Below are 19,035 nucleotides of genomic sequence, written 5' to 3' on the forward strand. Positions count from 1 at the left end.
GGTTCATTTGGAAAGAATAGCAGGGACATACATGGTTAAGTGGAAGAAATAACACAGGAAGTAGAATGCCAAACGTTTCACAAACATGCATGGTAACCACTCATTGGAGGCTAATCCCTTAATCAAAGAATACCAATTTTGATTTTGAGTCTTACAGATATATCCATTGTTGAAGCAACAAAATGTGATAATGAATTTAGAATTGTTTGATACTTCCTGGAGAATACTGCATAACATGCCTGACACTTATACTTGATATATCTGTCAAAAGTGGGCACACTGACATCACCAGCTGAAAGTGCAGAGAGTGATCACCTACATTAATTATTTAGTGAATTTCAGATATAGGTCAACAGCATGTGAGTCAATCATTCAAAAGATCAGAAGATCTCATTTCTAATCGACTGAGAATTTAATAGGAAAAGAGTGTGACTATTTCATAGTAAAAATTCATCTGAGGGATCTAAGTTCCACTAACAAGTGCAATGGACCTATGACAAAACTGTCACCCATCGGTAGAGACATAAACTTGTATAAACCTAAAGCAAACCTTCTGAGGACACCAAACGTAAGAGGGCCAGAATACAATTCTTAAAAAAAGAGGGACTCTCTATGCGGCACAAGGGAAAATCTTGGTGGCAAACTCAGAGTTATAATGGTAAATAATTCATTAGTGGTGCAGCCTCATTATTGAGGCACATCATAAAGGAGAACCCCAACTTCTAAGACCTGCCACTGCTGACACATCCAATTGAGGAGTCCTACCACTACAGTGACTCTATTCCCTTTACATTAAAAATAATGACTAGTTAAGTTATTAAGTGTGTAAATAATAATTGTGACAAATAATACAAAATGTAATAACGAACTACTATCCTCTTACTTAAAAATGTAATTTGTCAGATGAGAAAAAAATGCCATTTTTGGAGAGAGGCCTTTTACAAAAGAAAGAAGTCCGAACTGAATTATATAGGCAAAGAGAAGACAGTGGAGGGAAGTGAGGCACAGAAGATCTGTCGTCTTCTGCAGACATTGAGAATGAGGTGAACTAATATGTTCTACATTATTCGAATCCTTAGACTACTAAACATGAGAGGACAAGAGGAAGTTATCACCAGAGTCCAGGCTAGAGGAGGTGAGTGCTTTGTCATCACTGATTTTATCCAGGAACTTTAATATAACAAAGCTGACTCACTAGATGCAGGTGAAAGGAGAAGGTGGTAAGAGCAATGTAGGTATGCCACATAGAAGAGTACAATAGATCAAAGCAATAATCAAGCACTAGGGTTTTGCTTTGAGCCAAGTAACTCTGTGCTGAGTTAGCTACATTTACAAGTGAATGATTCCTGGTACATTAGGGAGCAATGAGAATGGACATCAAAGCTGTCACCTACTACAAGGAGAATTGGGGTCCTGTCAGCACAGGAGTGGTAACAATCATATAAATGACAAGGCAAGAGGATATACATAAATATTGGAGAGAAGATGGTGTGTGAAAGACATTTTCAGAATTCAGACAAAAAACACACTGAGATTGAGATATGTGGTGAGACAGAGTGACTGTTTGGATCTGTTGCAGAAGAATAAGAAAATGAAGGAAAGAGCAGTGCCCCCAGTTTTAGTCATAAAAGAGGAAGGGGTGTGTAAATGCTTTGAACGTAATGAAATGATGAGAAGCATTAAGATGCAAATGCCATTGGAATCGGGAGCATTGAGAGCACATCAAGTACAGAGATCAGGAAACTGATTAAGTGCCTTTAGAGAGGTGGAAACAAGCTTGATAAATCATAAAACAGGAATTGATTAACTCAAAAGATTGTGTTGATTTGATAGGACACTATATGCTGAATGAATTAAGGAGAAAACAAATATGTTAAGGATCGGACCAAACCAGTTTGTGCCTTCATGCCTGCAACAGAGGGAATTGAGGACAGGAGCATTTTTGTTTTTAATCAAAACTGGTGGTATGAATTGTTCTAGTGATTACATCTGGGGCAGTGTGTAGGTCAAAGAGCGGTCAGTTGGAATCTCACCAATAGGTTTTCTTTACTAGTCTTGTAGACCACACACCATTCCAGGGCTTTCCTGTTGTACTATGCCTGCCTCTGTGATTACCTCTAGGACTTCTCCATCTACTGGTATAATTTAACCTCCAAGCTTTGACTTAATAGCTGCTCTTGCTCTATTATAGCATCCCACTCTGATTATCTAGATACCATATATATTGAATACCTTCTCCAGAATCATGCATGTAAATAGATTAGCTTCCAATTCTCTCTAATTATCTATTTCTGACATCTACCAGTATTGCACATCTTGACACCAGTGTAAGGTGAGGAATGTGGAGGCGATAACTGTAAATTAAGACTTCCTCTCTACATGTCTGCTATTAGAGTCAAAGGAGAATGGTATCTGTCTCCAAAGCGCCCATTTTGGCTACAATTTACAAAGCAGTTTTGTCCGGTCAATGTTCATAATTGTTTACAAGCAGTAGTGAAGGCTTATGATTCTAAATAAATAATTCCTAGTGAAGTTCGATGGTTTATGTACTATTCCTTATCAAATTGTTGCAATATAACATATAATATAGAGAAGCCCAATCAGCATTATAGGTTAGGATACTTTTCCAATTCAGTATGATCAAGCCTCCACCTTCCTTCTATTACTGTGTGGCGCAGAGGCAAACTATGCAGTCCTATCCAATCACAGAAAAAGGAAACTGATTAAACAACACAAGAGCCCGCTAGAGCAAGGATCTGGGATTCGATGTGTTAGGATCAGATCCACTTGCAGGTATCACTGCAGAAAGTCAGCCTGGCAAAGGAAGGGACATAAAGAGTGTTCACAAATCATGTCCAAAAGAGAAATTAGCTGATGAGCGGCGGACAGCATACTTACTATGCAAGCTTCAGGACAGTGGAGCACTGCCATGTCAACTTGTACCACAATCAATGTCCTGGTCGCTAAAGGACCTAGCTAGAATCTAGGAAGCTGTGACCTACCCAACCAAATCCAGACTGTTAGCACAGTATCGCCTAACAGCTACAGGGGGGGTCTAAGTTTCTAGAATGTTGGTGTAAGGGGTCTTGATGCTGAAAAACACAGTTCTGAAGGGAAGGATTCTGCTAATCTGTCATTGGGCAAAGAATTCTGGAGCAATGGGTTTTGGTAACTGTGACTCGGAACACAGACTTGATCCTGCATCTATGTGAACTGAGAGGACAGGTCATTCCACTGGCCCTGGCACAGGGTCGGGGAGACAGAACAAAATAATTTAACTAGGACATCATCACATTAAGATAATTAGGACAGCGGCTGGAGACAAAGAAAATCAAGCAGACTCAAGTTAATCCAATGTGGGAAATTTGTAGCTACACCAAGAGCACTTGTATGCCACTCTTTCATTTTTTCAGGCACCTTAGAAACAATATTGAAATTACAAAATTCACAATAAAAACAAGGCAGACGGATTGAAGACAAACTTTACATTCTGAGGCAGAGGGATCATTCAATGTTCGGGGAACAATTCTTAGGCTTAAGGAAACCCCCCTTCATAAATTACTGCACAAAAAAAGCAATGGCAAAAGGGAAACCTTTAAGAAAGATAATGTGAACAAATTAACAAAACTGAAAATAATTCAATGAAAAGTAATAAGTGACATATATAGGAAGTCAACAGATTACTGTAGTGCAAATAGTTTTATTCTGTACTTCTGAGAACTGCATGCTTTTGAAAGGCCAGCAGATTTCTGAAAGAAAAGCACTTCAAGCGAACATTTGGTCTCCCCATGAATTAAAGAGACTAGTCTTCGAGGGGTCAACAAGAACTGTGCTTTGAAGAATCAAAGTCAAATGCACTTATCTGAAATAAGGGCCAGATTAAATAATCTTGCAGGGGTTTGAATCACCACTGAAGCTAGAAGGAAATAGCAGGAACAGAACGTCTGAAGAGTTTTAAGTCCTAGTTACAAAAAAGTAAGGAATTATCATGTACCTGAAAGCTGGGTGGGGTGTGAAGCCACATATTTAAAAAAAACTGATTTATGAGATTAAAGAGAATTAAGAGATGAGGATGACTCTATGAGAAAATACCTTTCAAAGGACAAGTTGCCATAAGTACAGTAGACTGACAACATGCTGGACTATGGAATACCTTTACAAGGTATATGCCATATTTAAACAGCAGAAAACTGGCATTTTTAAATGTAAAAACATATTGCAGCCAAATGTGTTAAAATTGCATGTATTTTACAGGGTAAAAATAAATACTCTATTAGCATTTAAAAAGGTATATAAAACATTACATTTTACTCCTAACTTTAATGTCTAGACTACGGAGCAAAACATGTAAAGAATTAATAGAAATGATAATAGATGGGCAGCAGCCATGCAAAGCCGAAATCAGAACATTATTTCTTTAAGGAGTCAGTACTTTCAATACACCGTCATGCCTTGCACTGGGAAAGCTTCAGTTCTTTTGATGGTGATAATGGGCGTGTGTAAAGATCACTTTTATGCCATGCTTTAGCATTCAAGAACCCAAGCTGGGGAGGAAGTTGGGTTGTTTATGACTTTAATGATGAAGCATTAGAGTCATAATGCTTACCATTAATACAATGGTAAGTAACTTTCCATTTGCATTTTAGGATCTCCACTGATCGTCAAACACTAAAATAGAAACACCACCAAGCAATAGTGATTTGAAAGACCAGGGGAGGTAAGATTTATTGATTAAACAGCAAGGCAAGAAGCCTCATTCAAGTACCTTTCTTGGAGAAGCCTGACCTAGTACCTCATCTGCTCTGGCATCTGCTTACAAACAACAGTGCTTAGCAACTGTATGACTGGAACTCCAAATAGCAAGTCTTAAAATGTCACTTACAGGGACATTTCATAAGAAAGCAAAATCAACTTCCTTTCTTCTTCTTGCATTTGGCCTCACTGGAAGGACAGGTTTAACAGTTTACAACATACATAAAAAGTAATCTATCTGGAAATGGAGTGCTTGGATGCAGCGAACTCTGTGCCTACAGGGCCATAATAGGCAGTTAATTGACCAAACATCCTAATATCTGTGGTTTAAATATGTCTTATGTGTATAGAGACTGTTCTGTCAGCAATGTAGGAATTTTTAAAAAGCACAGGCAGTGAGATGATCAGACAAATGAAATTATGACACCACTTTAGGCAGGAAGGAAGGATGAAGGCATTATAGTGTAAAGATGCTGATCCAGAAAAATCTAACACACTCCAAACAGAAGCGACTGAAAAAATGTTTTTAAAAATCTGCCTTCCAGGTAAAATGCTGCAATTACATTTTATGTGTAAGCTCCAATGCCATAGACGTTAACTTACAAAAAGACTATACTAAATTCTAAAAGAAGTGAAGCTTTCCGAATTAGGTGAAAACTATCTTTAAGCCCACTAAGAAGTCCTTTATTAGTGGAACTCTGAATAAGATGTTCGGAGATAAAAAAAAAATCTGTAGGCCATATCTGCTGTCATGTGTACCTTGATGGCAGAAAACTGAAACTCCAGCTTAGTCAGCTGAAAAAGGTAAGGCAGAGCAGTTCTTTGCAGATTATAAGGGTCTATATGCTTTTACTAGCACCAAGTGTAAGCTTTCCATTTGAACGCATGTCACTATATGTCTAATCTACCTTGGATTCCAGTATGGTGATATATTAATGGTACCAGAGAGCTGGGACTCAAGATGGCAGAGTAGAAAGGTGAGTCCCACAGCCCAAAAAAAACTAATTGCATCAACATTCGGTATGTTCCTGCAAGCAAACCCTATCTGAGTGAAAGTCTGGCTACCAGATTGCGAGAGACTCTGGTGGTCCCAAAAATGGTAGCAAAAGGGTAAAATGCCTCCTGTCTTGTGGGATGGGCCTGACTCAGAGTTAAACTGAGAAGTAGTTGCTGGGACTTGGGCCTGCGCGTTGTGCATGGGCCCCGAAGACTAGGTGTGATGGACTCTACAATATCGCTATTCCCTGATTTTAAAAAAAGAGTTGCAAATGTGCGCCTTGCTTCCTGCAGCAAAAACTAAACTACACAAAACAAATGTACCATATGCCAAGCACTACCATTATGCTTAACCCTAATGGAAAACAACATTTCCTCACCAAAGGTACAAGAGGTGCATACTTCATCAAAAAGATGAAATTTGACCAATAAGCTGGAATGGAAAACCGCACAAAGGATAACTTGAACAGAGAAATAGACAATGCTGATCCATGAAATGTCAAAAATTAGTGAGGCTCATTTGACCTAAAGGTGAAGGACCATCTCACCTGAGTTATGAACCAAGCTTGCACAGCTATGACTAGACAGGGCAACATATTGTTTTTGCCTATGGATATGGAGATATAGCCTGAATAACTGTACTGCCACTTCACAGGCACTATGAAAGCTAGTTGCCATAAATTAATATACAAACATTGAGAAACTCAGGCACCACCTACCAATAGCAGACTCAGAGCATCAGTCTACAGGCGCACCACAATAAAAGCCTGATTTACGCAATGGTTGATTGGTTATTCTTAATGGGGACATTTGAGGGAATAGCAAGTTGATTGGGGATTGGCATGGTTAAAGGGAAATAAAATATTAAAACTGTGAGACAACAATGATAACATTAGGCGAACCATGTACTCTGGAAGACCTGCAATATGCATAGATACCTGCGCACCTGTACTGATACCAGTGGTGGCAATGATGGGGCACCCCAGAAATATACATATCGTTAAGCCAGCCATTTCGCTAAAATGTAATATATGGAATGTAAGAGGCCTAAACAATTGCATGTAAATCAAGGCAGGTCTTAACATGTCTGTAACAGCACAATTTTCACATAGCACTACTCTGGGTTATGGACCTCACCCGTACACTAGAATCCAAATTCACACTGAGTGCCTTTTGTTACTTTTACTCAAACTTCATCTATACTAGAGGAGTGGCAATAATCGTTAATAAAAAGGGCACACCTTTCACACAGAGGTCTGCCTATGAAGATACAGAGGGCTACATTCAGTGAGTACACATAGCCTATTAAAAGGCATAAATAGTTAACACCTATGGCCCTAACTGATTTACCAGCAGACGGAGGAGAAGGTTGCTGCCTTCCTTTGTCCATGCGGGGAAGTACTACTTATTGATTTAATGAAAGCAAATAACGACCCAGTAGACTCTTGCTAAATTGCTAACAGCTAGATTGCTTTCCCTCATGCCGAATATCATCCTTCTGGAACAATCAGACTTTATACCCTGGAGAACGGCACTGCACAACTTGCTATGAGCATCGCTGTACCAAGTCATGTTAAATCCAATATCCAGGTTGCCGAAATCACACTAGATGCTACTAAAGGATTTGGCCCTATAAAGTGGCAATTCTTATGCAGAATGCTTGGGCGCATGGAAATAAGTCCTTGGTTTATAAAAATTGATTTAAGTTCTGTTTATGCCTTTAACAGCCCACCTAATCTGTTTACTCCACCAGTATCACAAGCAGCACCAGAGATGGGTGCCCCCTCTCATCCTTACTGTCTGTATTTTGTCAAAAATACAGGAGATAACCTCTCCCTAATCATAAGACACATGATTCGGAGAATTACAAATGCTATCTAATATCTTGACAAAAAATGAATGCTTAGTTGCCAAAATATACCTCAGCCTATATCTGGCATAACAAAAATATAAAATCCAATAAAACCACTATATTCTGAGAACACTGTGCTGACAAAGGAATTATTCTCATTGAGGATCAAGACTCACAAGAAGGCCTTCTACCTTTTTCGACATTGACAGCCAGATTTAACCTAGATGACATGGTATTTTACAACTTCTTGAAACAATAAAAACATAATCAGAATACTAGTAAGAAATCACTCATCTGACCTACACATCCTACCACACAATTGACCCTCTCAAATGTTACCTCAAAAACCAATTAAGGATCAAATGAGGCGCACAAGACACATCGTCTAACATGCACTTACTCTTATATGCAACCTGGCAAAAGATTTGGAAACCCCCATTCATCTCACCCTGCACAAATTTTAATCCCGCCTAATTACTATCCAACAAGCATATCCCCAAAATCCTGTCTCATGTAAAATTACAACCATAAAACTGTAACTATTGCATTGCTAAAGTCATAACATGTCACTACTCACATTTCCATTTTATAAATATAAATCACCTAATTTAGGCTGCTCTAGAAAAGAACCAGTTTAAACTTGCTCTGCACCAACGTTACTTTGGAATGAATGGTAACTTATTTGAAAAGGGGGTTGCAATCATGTATGCACAAGTTTGTAACTATATGCTTTTAGTCTGTATCGTTATACAATAACGATTTTTGTAATCATATAAAGGAGTCGGTTTAAAAAATGTATTTGGATTATTTTTTTTAATACCTGTTTAAAAAAATTGGCTAATGCAATGTATTCAAAGTATGTTGTCTTGACAGATAGAGAACAGTTGATATTTTAAGGAACATTCCAAAACAGACAATACAATGATAGTGTGCATTCTGTTTTCCTGGCTAATTAACTTTAATAAAGTATCATTACTAGTTAACAATGACCTACCCCCTACTAAATGCGGGCGAGCGCTTCAGTGTTGTTTTGTGGCTGAGATGCAAGAAGATAAGGTATACAAGGGATATAAGAGGTATTCACACTGCTAAAAAGTATGTACATTGTGTAAATTTTCAGTACTGTTCAGCAGAAGAATAACATTGAAATCAAACGTCATAATATGCCAGTGGGGCAGATAGAAATATTCAGGATTACTTTTTCTCACAACCTGAAAGTGGTCCATGCAATCACCTCCTAAGGTAAGTTGTGCATATACAGTGACAGACACTGAACAAGAAAGCTGCATCACTCAAAGTGTAAAAGTCAAACCAAAGATCACGTAAAGTTTGTTTATTTCAACAAGGAAAGGGAACACACATACTCAATGCGTTTGGCAGTCTTTATCTGCCATACGATTCTTCAAAGGGAATTCTGAAACAACAAAGCATTCACTATACTTACTCGCCAGGTGGGAGGGGCTTAAAGGTGCAATGAGACAGCATCTTTCCATACTCGTGTTTCACTAAAGGAGCACCTTGTACCCGGCCTCGATGGTCCAGCCGCCACATCGCAAGAACACCGCTCTGAAAAACAGAGAAGCTGTTTCAATTAATATATTTAGGAGCAGACCTCCAGCGCGTAATTAGAGGGAGCACTGTGCAATATGTACTAGAACTACAGGATGGATAATTTTGAGAAACATGTGATGTCTGGGAGCAAATCAAGAGAGAAACAGTCCAGCATATTTCAGGCTTCCTAAAAAAAAGTTCCTTATCATGAACAATAGAACTCCCGAACTCAGTCAAAGCTAATCTCAAAAGGTTTAATGAAAGACTATTAAACAGCCTTTTCGGAGGGCACATAGGATTGGACCCTCGAACAGAAGCTAATAGAGCGAAAGCTGAAAGAGGTTTCATTGGCAATGTTTTTTTCTCTTTTGTCCAGATATCCTTTGATGGTGCTCGTTTCTGCTGTAAACATTGAGTGATTATTAGATAGATTCCCTGTAGACACTTAAGTGGGTATTATCTGTTGTATAGTCTGAGCATGTAAGTGTGCAGTGTAATGCTATCGAGGCTTATGGAAGGTCACTGGAAAAAAATCTTACTGTACTTACCATGTATTTCCATATTCTTGATTTTGGAACAATCCTGCTCTAAGGTTTTTGTCAGCGACATCGTTTGTCAGTTGCTGCCTGTTGCCTGAGCTGGTCATTGATTTTTCAATTTGAGAATACATTCTTCTAGAAAATTTCACTTTAGTTCCGCTGCATTACTGCAACATTTTGGCGACCACCTATAGAGGAACCATACTGACAAGGTTTTCCTAAGGTGGTCTGAGGATTTTCTTTTCGTGGACAGGCCCCGCTGGAGCTTTTGAGGTGTTGGTGGCAAACTGTGTAGCGTATTGCTTTGGGAATGCTGCCGACTTTAAAGGTCTGGAAGCGTTCTCCGAGCATATCTGTTTGGAGAACTGAGTTTAACACCCACTCCTCCTGCTGCATCAACGGGTGGGAAGCACTGTTGACGAGACAATACACCCTTGCTTGGAACGCTCCCAGCAAGCTACAACATTACAGAATGACCCGAATTTAGAACGTAAATGTCACAACATTGGAAGCCATTTTAAGGAAGAGTCTGGATAATCGTATCTACCTATATATTTTCTGGAAAGCAACACACGTGGAGCAACTCGTTTGGTTTAACTTATAAGGCTGCAACTTCACCACTCCTTAACAGAAGCGGAGCACTGGATGACAGCTTCAGGACTGCAACATCTGCATTGTTAAGTTCTTAACACTGCTGGCAGGTTATCGTGTGAGGAGATCGGCGCAAGGAGAGCGATAAATGAAACACAACACGCAGTGGTAATCTAGGGGAAACTGCCGTTCTGGCGCGAGCACCAGAACCTTTATTACGTGGCTCCATGACGTCAGAAACCAACCAACCAGAACAAAACATTGAGAGGGGTTTCTACGCGACCGCATACCAGCGGCTCGTGTAGATTACCCCTAACCAAATAAACCCATCGGTAGCAACATAACATTCCTCCTCCACTCGAAAACAAAAATAACAAATTGACAGACAAAAAAAAACAATACAGCCTCACGCCAATAACATGACTCATGGCAATGTCCATTAAAAAAAAAACACTGCATGCATGTCAAAAATTCCGGAATACTCTAATTGCACACATAGGGCCTGATTACAACTTTGGAGGACGGTGTTAAACCGTCCCAAAAGTGACGGATATACCACCTACCGTATTACGAGTTCCATAGGATATAATGGACTCGTAATACGGTAGGTGGTATATCCGCCACTTTTGGGACGGTTTAACACCGTCCTCCAAAGTTGTAATCAGGCCCATAGTCTTTCATTTTAACAGGAGCTGATATTCGGGAACGCAAAGTATATTTATCCCTGCCTCTTCTCAGCACAGTACCAGTCGGGGAAGAACTGTCTAAAGACTTGCCAGTAGGCCTCTCTGTAACGACAATATCATCTGATGATTCAGTCTCATCCAGGGGCAAACACAGGTCCTCAGCAGGGAGCCTGTCCTGTGCTTGAGAACCCTGGTCTATACATTCCTTCGGCAGGATAATAGGTGTACCCAAAACTGGCTCCAGAGAATCATGTATGGGCAAATAATAGGGTTTAAAGAAAGATACATTCCTAGTCACCATCTCCTTATCTCGTTGGGCAGTGACCATCGTGCCTTTCACATTCACCACTGTCCAAGGGCTAGCGTCAAATGGGAGCTTGAACTTGCCTCCTGCATGTCTATTTTTTACCAACACCCGGTCTCCCACTCTCAAACGTCGCACCCGGGCTCGCCTCTTCTGAGACATCTGATCATTCATCACTTGACGACTTCGCAAACGACTAGAGACTTGATTATGAAACCCACTTGAGGTATTAACTTGGGGCAACGTATCTCTCACACCCTCTACACGACACACTTCACTAGGAATAGCGCCAGTGGTGCCATGGGGAGTTAGGCGGTACTCCCTCAGAAACTCAAACAGAGCACATTCCACATCCTTTTCCTGATAAACCGCAATTCTCAGCACTTTATTTAATGTTCTCATAAATCGTTAAACTTCCCCATTAGCTTGGGGACAGCGAGGGGTGATTTTTCGATGATAAATGTCATGTGACGCTAGATATTCTGCAAACTCATTGCTCGAAAAAGGGGGCCCATTATCTGTTCTCAGTTCTTTGAATATGCCATGGGTGGCCATGATCTTTTCCAAACATGGCACAACTCGATCAGTAGTGGTAGAGGTCAGAACCTCCACCTCTGGGTATTTGGAGAAATCGTCTATGGCAACCAACATATGGCGCCCATCAGAAAGACTGCCTAAATCCACACTTACTCGATGCCATGGAGTGGGGGGAATTGGCTCTGTTATGATCGGAGCGGGCAAATCAGCAGGTCTGAGGATTTGACATGTGTGGCAATGTCGAATCGTCTGTTCTACCCTGGCGTCCATGCCAGAAAACCATACTTTACTTCTCAGTCTCGCTTTGGTCTTTACAATCCCCTGATGGGAGATGTGAGCTAAATCAATCGTTCGTTGCTGCAATGCTTCAGGAATTACCAAACAATGACCTCGCAGTAAGCACTCTTCCGGTGACACCACCAACTCTTGTCGAATATTGTGCAGGGAAGACAAAGTTACTTTGGCTTCTGTCGTTCTACGACACATGTCTTGTTTTAGTAAATGCCACTTCCCATCACGAACACACGATATGGCTAACTGCAGCACTTCGTCTGCTTGGGTGGCCTCTTGAATTTCCTGGACTGAGATGGGACGTGGTCTTGACCGTTCCACCACCAATCTTACATACTCCTCCACATCCTCCGATTCCTTTTCCTCCTGAGTAGTGAGGGGTCTGGTGTGTCTAGACAGATAATCTGCCGGGTTTTGGGCTCCTGGTCGATACAACACCATAAATTGATATTCCTGGAGCTGGAGAATCCACTTTTCTATCCTGGGTGGGGGTTGGGATGTGGATTTGTTGAACAGGGGTATCAAAGGCTTGTGATCAGTATTTACTGTGAACGGATGGCCGTAGATATACAAATGAAAATGACGACAGCCCCAATGGACCGCCAGCGCCTCTTTTTCTATGTGTGAATAGCGTTGTTCTGTGGTCGTCAAAGCTCTACTCGCATAGGCTACCGGGGCCCATTCACCATCTGTTCCCTTTTGAGATAAAACTGCTCCCAGACCTACGGGACTGGCATCCACAGATATCTCAGTGTCTTTAGAAGAGTCAAAATACACCAACGTGGTGTCTGCCGACAACGCCTATTTAGTCGCTTGAAAAGCCTCATGCTGGCGAGCCGTCCATTCCCACGGAGTGTGAGTTTTCGTGAGTTCTCTTAACGGCGCCGTGAGAGATGTCAGATTAGGAATAAATCTTCTGCAGTAGGTCACCATTCCTAGAAAACTGCGAACACCTGTGACGGAGGTAGGAGGACGTGCCAACTGTATGTCAGTCACTTTTTCTGGATCAGGCCGGACCCCTTGTGTCGACAAATGATAGCCAAAGAATGCAATACCTTGTTTCAGGAATTCGCATTTCTTCCTGTGTAGCGTCAGTCCGTTTTGTCTAAGTCTGTGGAAGGTAGCGCGGAGTCTCTTGAGATGCCCTTCCACAGTGGGGGTATGCACAAGAATATCATCACTCACGTTGATGACCCCTTCGAGCCCAGCTAACACACCACGAATCGTGTCCTGAAACACTTCTGCGGCACTGGCAATGCCAAAACTGAGACGTTTGTACCGCCTCAGCCCCACATGAGTTGAAAATGTGGTTATGGCCCTTGATTCAGGAGCAAGCAACAGTTGGTGATATCCAGCCCGAAGGTCCATCTTAGAGAACCACCGTGACCCACTTACCTCCGCCACAATGTCATCCACCGTTGGTGTGAGGTGCCGCTCCCTCCAAATGGCCATATTCGGCAACCTCATATCCACGCATATGCGCACCTCACCTGGTTGTTTTGGCTTTCGAGTTTTGACTATGGGCGACACCCATGGTGTCGGCCCCTCAACTTTTTCAATAATGCCAGCTTTTTCCAATTTGGCCAATTCCTCTTCCACCTTTGGCCTCAGGTGAAATGCTATGCGTCGATGTTTCAGGGCTATAGGTTCAATCGTTTTGTCAATGTGTAGTTTCACTTGTCGTTCCTTCAAACAACCAATGCCTTGGAAGATGTCTGCATATTCTTCTTCCAGACTTTCTACGGCACCCATATGAACACTGAAAGCAAAAGTGACTAGTTCCAGTTCCTCGGCCGTGCGACAGCTCAGTAACATCCCTGTTCCAGTTTTCGTGACATACACCTTTGCTTTGGTGGCAATGTCCTCATGTACAATGTCTGTCGTGAACACACCCACCAGAGGAATTGGGGTTGCCGACCCAAATGCATATACCTGCACGGTGGTGGGCCGAAGTTGGGGACGAGTTGGAAGCTGCCGGAATACCGACTGTGCCAGTATGTTTATCGAGGCCCCAGTGTCAATGAGATCAGGCACTTGATGACTATCAATTTTCACGGTGCACCTCGGAATTCTCTTCCCCCGACCATTGCCTGGTTGAGTGGTGTGAATAATATACACCGTGCCTTCCGGTTCGTCATCATCATCCATGTCTAGAACCTCATTCTGTTGTTGGATGGTTTGAGCTTCATGTATCATTTTCCGTCCCCCTGACTTAGGCTTCTTGGCCGACCTGCAGACTTTCGCAAAATGGTTGAAACGTTGACAATTTGTACATTGCTTCCCCATTGCTGGACATTTTCCTTGGTGCAGATACGCTCCTCCACACATGTAGCAGGTGCGACCCCCTCCCTCAGATTTATTCTTTTCCTTTTTCTTTATAGGTATCGCCGCCACCACTGCATTCACAGGTTCTGTCTTTATAGGTTTTACAAGTGCTGACTCCATATGTGCCGCCCTCACACGCGACAGTTCCTTGGAGTGCCCCATTTTAGGTATGTCCACCATTGACATACCTGGGACTTGTAAGATATGTTCCCTCAGCTTGGTAGAGTGACAGCCTTGAATAAACTGCGCACGGATCTCATCAGCCGTATCAGGTAATGTACATGTACTCGCTAACTCCCTGAGTCGGGGATAGAAGACATCTACAGACTCTTCCGGAAGTTGCCTTGCTTGCCTGAGAAGGAAACGCTCATAGTCTGGATTCGCCAACGGCTCGAAATATGCTGTGATTGCACGTTTCATAGTTTGATATGTGAGTGGGGGACCATCTTCTACCACCGATTTGCTAACCTTGTGGACCGCAGGCCCGCCCAAATGCAAAAGCATCGGCCTTCTTCTTTCAGGGTGTATGGCTGCTGCCTCAAAATAGTTCTCCAAACGCTCCACCCATGTTCTCCATTTGGCAGCATGTGCTGATGGAGGACCATCGATTAGGAACGGTTCCAACGCCGGGAACAAATTCATGTTGCTGACAGGGTATGCTTGCCAATAGGGGCCACTTGCAACTAGTGTTGACGTCCACTCAATGATCTACAGTGTCCCAAGTACTCTGTATTGTCTGCGCAGGCACCTAGTTATTTGTCCACCCAGCAAATGTGCAGTCCTACTGCCACCCCACGAAAACCGTTAAGATAGGTTTATTTTTCACTTTTCTCACCTGCACTGCCTTCCTTTAGTGTGATAGCAGTATGCACTACCTCAATGTTGTGTCTTCTCCCTGCTCCTGTCACTCACCAAGAGTCCTCTACTTGGAGGAAACAAACATTCTATGAGAGAGGCACCATTTTTTTTTTAATGGCAACAAAACGTAGAAATTGTGGAGGAGTACATAGCTATCTTAAGGATCCCAGGAGCAACATTTGACATTGAGAACTGTGTAGAAGTATATAATAGGGACCAATTCGTTTTTCACTTCCGTATCTATAAAAATGTAAGCGCGTCTCCTTAGCTGCAGGGATCTATCTCTAATGGAGATTATTCAATTGTCAGAAAGTATGAGTCTATTGTTTCTAGCAAAATTCTGGCCAATTATCATGGTACTATTTAATGTTAGTAGTGAATGTGATCCTGCCTCTGTGTGTGATTTGTTTTCGCAGGAAACATCTTTCAAAGGTGGTGTTAGAAGGACTCAAAACATCTGTTTAGATTAAGAGGTTCTAGGACCCTTAAGGGTAATAGTAATAATTGACCACCCATAGGCAAAGGAAGTAATATTGTTAAAAGTGGGCCATTTCAGACAGTGCACAAAAGTAGCAAATTACTTATCAAAGTTATCAGTATTGAAAGTGTATCTGATGAATGTAGCAAGAATGTCTTAACAGTTTTGTTAACTGAGGAGATTGATGCTGAATTTAATATGTCAAAAGCAAAAGTACAATGGTATGATGATTGTGTAGGAAATATAACAAAGCTTATAATGTCAGACTTTAAGTCACTGATTACAATCATTTTTTATCTTAATTTTAATTAACTTTAGGGCTTGAATGTTTTTCAGAGCATAACTAATGTGCACTCCAAAGTCTATTGTGAGCAGAACAATGTTGTGGTAGGACAATAATAACAAAGACTTACAGGGCAATCAATGGTAGAAACATATTCAGATGGCAACACCTTGCAAGATCCGGCTTAATGATGAAGCCTGGTGCAGGTAACCCAGTTGCTGTGTATGATATCATTCTTTCTGTGGTGGGCGGGGTAAATGAGGGCATGGATGAGAAGGTGGATAACAATTTAAGTATATTCCCTAGAGGTTTTCAAGAGTGAGTAGGGAATTTAAGTCTTTCTGAACACCACGTAATAGTGATAACACAATTTGTGCCTGTAAAACAAAGTATTACCTGTATCCTTGAGTGTGAGGAGAGAACTCCTAGCTCTTTTAGGTAAAATGTGTTTTGAGGGTATCATTCAGGCAACAGCCTCATCGGACTGGGTCAGTTTAGTAGGGATTGCTCACTATCAATTTGGCGACATTCATCAGTGTCCTGATTTACACCCCCATAACAAGAATATATTGGTTGACTGCCATCCCCTACCAAAAATACTTGATGTAGTTGGTAACTTAGGTCAGGCTAATTACTTTTTCATATTGGATTGAAGATCCTTGTATCATTAGATCCCACTCACCTCTAGATCTCAGGTGTGGAACATATATACTACACTTTTTGGGGATTTTAAAGTCTTGTGCTTACCATTAGTGCTTGCCTCTGTTACAAGTGTATTTCAGAAACTGATGAACGCATCGTTAAGCAGCAGACCTGGAGTGAAAGCATTCCAAGATGATCTAATTTTTTCAGAATCACCTGCTGAACACAACATTATCCTAGAAAAGGTGTGGAGTATTGTCAATGAAGAACAAGTTACCTACCTGTGGTAACGCCTTATCTGGTAGAGACATATTCCAGTTGCATATTCTTTACCTTAGAATTTCCCCCAGGTGTCAGTCTGGATCTGGAGATTTGTCTTGAGCAGTACCCTTGCGCACCGCCCAGTAGTGTTGGTCGGCTCTACATCTGTCGGTGGAGGCAAATGTGCCACATGTGACATTGCGGGACCTATATAGGTGCCACCCTGGCGCAATGACGTCAGTTTCTTTTTTACAACTTTACACGCCAGAAGCGCGGAGCCAAGAAGAACGCTGACCACTGGTGCGTCAGAATTAGGGCCCTGAAAGGGAAGTCCCTGTCCCTAGAAATCAGTTTGCAGAACGGGGAGGATGAGTGGGTCAGTAAGGAATCTGCAACTAGAATATGTCTCTACCAGATAAGGCGTTACCGAAGGTAAGTAACCTGTTCATCTGATTGAGACTTCAAGTTGTAGATTCCTTACCTTTGCATAAATACCTAAGCAGTACCATCCTCGGAAGTGGGTCCGCAAACCAAGATCATACTAGGAAGTCCTGCAGGACCGAATGGTCAAAATACCCGTCCCTTCTGCCCTGACTGTCCAGGCAGTAGTGTTTAATGAACATGTGCAGAGAAGCCCACGTTGCCGACTGACAGATGTTCAGGGCTGAAACTCTGCGTGCTAACACGTGGTTGCAGCTGTCGACCTAGTAAAGTGAGGGCGAAAATCGTTCTGGGGGTTGCTTTTTAGCCAATGCATAGCACATTTTAATGCAGAGACCGACCCATCTAGAGATGGTTCTCTTCTGCACTTCCTGACCTTTCTTTGCACCCATATATTGTAGGAAGCTGGTTCTCTATTTGTTGTACCAAAAAGTACAATGTGCAGAGAGTCCAGTTGATCCCCAATTGGTTTGCAGAGACAAAAGTAGATATGAATAATGCTCTATTTGTGGTAGTGTGAGCGAGCAGTTAGGCTTATCAGAGGCGAGTGCTAAGCATTTGTTGTACTCACAGAGGCAATAATGAAACACACGCTCAAAGAATAAATCTGAGACAAATTTAGAAAATTAACACTTCTTTTTATATAGGTTTCAAACCCAAGAACTTTGCAATCAGGTAGGCACTTGTCAAGCATAAATACTTTTCAGTTTAAAAAAATCAACACTTGGTACAATTGTCAGAGTTCTTCAATTTTAATCTATGGAGGAAAACAATGTTCAGCAAACACAGGGTTAGCAACAATTTACGAGGCCAATCTCAGGGAGTTAGGGCAAGTACTGGACACTAACCAGAGCCACACCAGCAGGTCCCTCCAAGCAGCACTGGGGCAGCCAGGTGCAGGCGTGCAGTAAGGTGTTGGGTGCCCAATGGTTTCCTAAGCCAGTCGGGGACAACAAGCAGATAAGTAGTAGACTTGGGGTGCTCAGGGACATAGGTGCACCTTTGGTCCTTTTCTCCATGGCAAAGGAGTGGCTGGTACTGGGGTGTCCTTAGCCGTTGGGTGTCTTCATCCAGGAGCACTTGCAGTCAGGGACTCCTGGGTACTGAGGCTGCAGGTGCCGTCGGTGAGACCAGCAAGAGGGGAGCTAAGGGGGACTCGACTTCAAGGTAGACGAGGGATGTTGATGGCACCAGTGACCCTTCTCAGATGGGGTCAGGGGCGAAGGGTGCAGTGGTTGCTGGAGGTGTCAGGTTTTCCCTCACCACAAGGCTGCAGGAGAGGAGGGCTGTGTGCAGGGGCTGCAGGTGACTTGGTGAGACCACACTGGACTCAGACTCTGGACAGGTGGGGAACCTTGCTGGCACCGTTGGCTGACTTCACCTTGATTCATGGACATCGGGTGCAGAGGTCACTTTGGGTGTCGAGTCTTTGCTGTCCTAGAGGCTGCAGAGTCCTTTCTTGAGACTTTGTTGTAAAGCAAAGCCATTGCTCATTGGAGTCTTGAATCTTTATGGAAGGCAAGCAGTCCTCCTGGGTTTCTTGGAGGCTCAGCGGAAGGACGAGTCGTCTTTTGGGGCACAGCCCATCGCAGTTGGCAGGCAGGCTGGTGGCACTGGTTCCAAGTCAGCTGCTTCTTCTTTTCCTCCT

At 42.3% G+C, this 19,035-nt stretch overlaps 1 protein-coding gene across 5 annotated transcripts in view; it reads right to left on the reverse strand.

Moving 5' to 3' along the window:
• IFT140 (intraflagellar transport 140) overlaps positions 1 to 19,035 on the reverse strand; it is a 1,792,511-nt gene that overhangs the window by 1,470,806 nt on the left and 302,670 nt on the right. For all 5 annotated transcript variants that reach the window (XM_069210629.1, XM_069210628.1, XM_069210630.1 and 2 more), the window contains one exon: positions 9,045 to 9,166. In XM_069210629.1, the coding sequence (XP_069066730.1) occupies positions 9,045 to 9,166 (122 nt within the window). The remainder of the gene's footprint in view (positions 1 to 9,044; positions 9,167 to 19,035) is intronic.

The sequence above is a fragment of the Pleurodeles waltl genome, chromosome 10 (assembly GCF_031143425.1).
Source record: "Pleurodeles waltl isolate 20211129_DDA chromosome 10, aPleWal1.hap1.20221129, whole genome shotgun sequence".
Taxonomy (NCBI): Eukaryota; Metazoa; Chordata; class Amphibia; order Caudata; family Salamandridae; genus Pleurodeles; species Pleurodeles waltl.